The sequence below is a fragment of the Molossus molossus genome, unplaced genomic scaffold (assembly GCF_014108415.1).
Source record: "Molossus molossus isolate mMolMol1 unplaced genomic scaffold, mMolMol1.p scaffold_m16_p_13, whole genome shotgun sequence".
In the NCBI taxonomy this organism is placed as follows: domain Eukaryota; kingdom Metazoa; phylum Chordata; class Mammalia; order Chiroptera; family Molossidae; genus Molossus; species Molossus molossus.
The window spans coordinates 56,454,841-56,459,752 of NW_023425348.1; the positions used below are offsets into that span (position 1 = coordinate 56,454,841).

General features: G+C 32.0%; 1 protein-coding gene across 1 annotated transcript; it reads right to left on the reverse strand.

Annotated features, from left to right (window-relative positions):
* Positions 1-1,528: 1,528 nt before the first annotated feature.
* Positions 1,529-3,941, reverse strand: PTH (parathyroid hormone). The gene is made up of 3 exons (XM_036257610.1): positions 3,896-3,941; positions 1,893-1,983; positions 1,529-1,772 (listed from the first exon to the last, which is right to left on the reverse strand). Exons 2-3 carry the CDS (start codon positions 1,976-1,978, stop codon positions 1,529-1,531), a joined length of 330 nt encoding a protein of 109 aa, XP_036113503.1. The 5' UTR covers positions 1,979-1,983; positions 3,896-3,941.
* Between the last annotated feature and the right edge of the window lie 971 nt (positions 3,942-4,912).

A 4,912-nucleotide genomic window follows, 5' to 3' on the forward strand; every position in this document is an offset into this window, starting at 1 on the left:
TCCCATTGATTTTAGATAGAGTGGAAGGAAGGGAAGAAGGGAGAGAGAGAGAGAGAGAGAGAGAGAGAGACAGACATGTGAGAGACACATAGATTGGTTTCCTCCCAGACCAGGGTTAGAGGTCAAACCAGCAACCCAGGCACATGCCCTTGACCAGGAATTGAACCCATGACCCTTTGGTCTGTTGGTTGATGCTCTAACTTCTGAGCCAAACCAGCCAGGCACAAGTCAAATTTTATTTTTATTTTTAAAAAATATGTTTTTATTGATTTTTTAGAGAGAAAGGAAGGGAGACGGAGATAGAAACATCAATGTGAGAGAGAAGCATCAACTCGCTGCCTTCTGCCTGCTCCCTACTGGGGATCCAGCCTGCAACCTGAGCATGTGCCCTGACCCAGAATCAAACTGGGACTTCTCAGTCCATGAGATGATGCTCAATTCACTGAACCACACCGGCTGGTACAAGCCACGTATTAAATGCACATGTGGCTATTGTATTGGACCACACAGAATATAGAACATTTCCATCATCATAGACAGTTCTATTGGACGGCATTGACCTAAATAGATCGGGGCTGTGTATTTTACTGTCCTGAAGTAACTTGTACTTTTCTTTTATAGCACTTATCAAAGTTAATAATGAATTAATGTCTGTCTTTCATACTAAACTCTTGGTCCCATGAAGACAGGAATTGTCTGTGTTTATTTTGCTTACCAGTGTATACCCAGTGCCTAATACAGAATATGACAAGTAATGGATACTAAATAGATAAGTGTCAAATGACAAATAAATGAACTTATATTCTAAAATATGCAAAAATTCTATTCCTTGAAACTTGGGATTCAGACTAGAAATATGATCAGTATAGGTTTGTGTATAGGTTTGTGTATTTCACATTCAAGTTTCAGACCACCTTCTGCTTTTCTTTGCTGAGCATTTTATAATATTTACTGAAATGAAGAGGACAATAAGATTTGAGGACCTGATACTTAGGTGATATTAAAAGGATGATGTTCAACATATAATTATTTCACAATATATGTTAAATCACACCATCATGTTAAACTTATATAGTGATGTATATCCATTATTTCTCAATAAAACTGGAAATAAATCCATTTTATGTTGTTTTTCCTAGTCATGATCCATTTAAACATATTGGTGTTACAATCTAAAAGACATTCTTATACAAGTGAAAAATACTTAACTTTATTTAGAATCATGCTCATTAAATTTTTATTTTGTATTATAAAATGGGAGACAGGGTAAAGAGTGCAATTTTATTCTTTTATAAATTATTCAGTAACATACTTTAAAAAGAATAAACAATAGATATAATTAAGACTCTTGAATGAAAATAGAATCAAAATAATCAATTAAAATTATAGCTATCATGACCAGCAATAGATTATATGTAAAGTTTGGTAATTTTAGAAATATTGGCACTTGGTAATAGAGCTTGAAAACATTAGCAGCATGTAATATTGTTACCCTATGCTGTCTGCAGCAGTGCTCTGATAGGTGTTTTCACTGGGGTTTAGTTTTGGTTAATACATCCACATCAGCTTTGTCTGCTTCTCCAAGATTTTTTTGATACTTCTCAAACAGGCCATTGTCTTCCCTTTTTAGGGGTCTCTCGGAACCACCATTCTTGTCAGAAATAAAATTTCGCACTTCCTCCAGTTTCTTCAGCAGCCATTCCACCCTTTCCACCGTGTTTACATATTTAGCAAGGCTATGCATAAGCTCTATTTCACTCACAGATCTCCTCCTGGAGGGAACAAAAACAGAGAGGACACTCCATTAGCTCCCCCTCTTCTAATCATAAAGCCAACCATAAAATTCCAATTCCCATGCCCTTGCCACGCAGAACAGTCTATACAGTACTTACTCAATGGGTTTCCCATCTGATTTTGCAAAAAAACAAATTGCAAACATGACGATCATTACTTTAGCCATGTCTTTTGCAAACATCATCTTCACTACAAAGGAAAAGCAAAATGCAGGTATTTAAAAATATTTTTTAATATTCCAAACTATACAATTCAATTCAGTAGTTTACATTTATAACTATAAAACTGTGCACAGAGTGTTGCAGTAACTAATTGGATTGATTTTCATGGGAGACTTTGGAATCAGCCTCTTTATTTTACAGATATATTAATATATGTTATATATACACATAATTTGACTTAGAAATTAGACAGATTAGTTTCAGTTTCTAGGTAAATGAATTTTACTGTTTAGGGATCTTTTTAAGAGTTCTTATGCAAGTTTTAAGCCACATGAGGAATAAAAATGCTTACATTTTAGAATTTCATCCTACATTTTATGTTGCTTATGACTAAGTGCTTATAATTTGCTTGAAAATGGCTAATTATCTTAATTAGGTAAATTATTAACCCTGTTATGTACTTAGCAAATTTCTGTTTTTATAAGTCAAGTTCATTTCAGAAACTGCAATAATAACCATAAATACCAAATTAACGGGCTCTGATTTAGAGATTTTTTTTTTACCTAATTATTGCACACTTCTACCATTTAAAAAATGTGTCAAAGTATTTAAAAATCATCTAATTAATTACTTGTTATATGGATTTAGAGCTTTGGCTTTATATAAAATGCTTGTCTATCTTTTTATCTTCAGCTTTTAAAAAAAACAATCTTGTTTGAGTATAATTTATAGTACTTACCTCTTTTGCTCATAAAGCTTTTCATCTCAAAATAGAATAGTCTTACCTTAATCTGCACTTCAGTAATTGCAAAGCCTATTATTATAGAAGTGCTTTTTCTTAATGTTTAATGTTCTCTGTTTTAACATACACATAGAGTGGCTATGCATTTATATTTTAAAGGGAAATGGCTTTATTTATTTATTAATTTTTAAAATGGCAATTATTTAGAAGTAGCATAAGAAACATAATCTACTACATGTATTTTTACTGTGCAATATAAAGCTTCACAGTGCAATATAAAGTTATTGATGGAGCAATAAATGCAAATACTTCAATTTTGATTTATGTTATTTTTAAAAAGGTACTGCAGCTAGAGGACAGGAGCATTGGTGTCTAATCTGGCTTTGTCACATTCACCTAGTGGCTTCAGACATCTCTGCTTTTCTTCCTATTCTTACTAGAGATGAGCTTCTTACGAGAATGTCATGAAAAAGTTGAAAAACAGGTGCAAAATACCCTTAAAATTCATGTCGTTTTCAGAATAGAAAATTAGAAAGGCTTTATGTAAAAGGAATAAATATTCAGCAGTAAAACTGTTTCTTCAGCTCTAATATACAGCTCAAGCTCTCCATGACTCATAAAACAAACAATTTAATAAGAATTTTCAGCAGAAAACATGGAATATTAACTCAATTTAATAAATTTATATTGGTTATTTAAATCAGAACTATTCATTCTCATTAGTCTTTCATTTCAAAATTCCTCAGAATAAGATGATATTAAAGCATATCATGCCAAATTATAATTTTTTGTGTGTAATTTCAGATAAATTTAGAAAAAGCAAGGCCCTTCAAAATACTTTCATCACAAAATAAATGATTTGAGAGTATTTTAGTAGCATAAATTTATTTTGTGTTGTGGCATTTTATATTAAACATATTAGACATAACTCAAACTCTCCTTTAACATTTTAACTTGAACAAACAGCATGGTATTTGTAGAAAATGATACACATTAAATAATACCTATATTGTAAAAAATATCTTATATGAGATTTAAAAGAGAAAATAAAGATTACTCACCACACAATGTCTTAGGACAAGATCTTTCACGTGTATTAGCAGCTGGTCCTCTCTTAAGGTTGAGTAAACTTGAGAAAGCTGATGAATTGGACTGTAGACTCTTAAATGTGACTTTTATATATAGGTCTTCCACTCACCAAGAGAAGCTGTTTTATTGTTACAGATGACATCACTCCCAATTCTCTGGATCACATCTAGGATCAGAGCAACAGACACCGCCAATGGGCGGTACTCATTCCTCTTAAGTTTTAGATAACTGGATAACTGGAGGAAAACAGTATGGGCCTGGGGAAAAGATGTATGCAAAGATTTCTAACAAATATTAAATTGTAATTCTGAATTCTGACTGGATTAATGAATTTATATTATAAAAAAGACTGGTTTCAATGATTTATGGTAAAGTAATCATTTTACTTGAAAGTAAAATCTGAAAATAAGTATATTTTTATAACCATATTATTGGTACAATTATGAGGATTATAGCAAATCATGGTATGTTATTCTTACTTTAAAAACCATTTTTAGCTAATCTACATCAGTCCTGGTCATCTTTGAAAAAAAATAGATATAGTGCTTTTCTTAAAGGAGGTGTTAAAAATATTTTGAGAAAATGGTCTTAGTGTGTAATGAATTTTAAAGTCTTCGAAGTTGAAATTATTTAAAATTTTATTTAACTTATAATGCATTTTAATTTATAATAATAAAACATTTGACAAACACTAACTATATGTAGATTCTCTCTATAGATTATTCCACTACATTTTCACAGCAATCCTTTAAATAAATTCTGTTATTAGCCCCATTTTCACATGAAGACACTGAGATTTGGAAAGTAAAGAAAATGGAATTCAACAAAGGTTTTTATGACTTCAGAGTCATTTTTATTCATACTACCTCAATTTCCCCCTAGAAACACAGCCCTTCTTTGAACTCCAGTCTTCTTGACTTTAAAACTGCCTAGCTCTTTGCAGCCCCTTTGCCCAGGTCTGGATTCTTGTGTTTCTTAGCTGATGACTGAGGACCTGCTCCAACATCTAATGGAGGCTTAATGCTGCCACCTATCTGATTTCAAATATGGCTACACCCTGGTTGCCATCTATCAGATAAAAACCCTTTGAATGCCCTTGATATATTTTGGATTCATTTAGGTAGCT

Coding starts and splice junctions, on each gene's coding strand:
- PTH (XM_036257610.1), bottom strand. CDS start 1,978: ATGATGTTTGCAAAAGACATGGCTAAAGTAATGATCGTCATGTTTGCA. Junction 1,773..1,892: donor TCAGATGGGAAACCCATTGA/GTAAGTACTGTA, acceptor TGTTCCCTCCAG/GAGGAGATCTGTGAGTGAAA.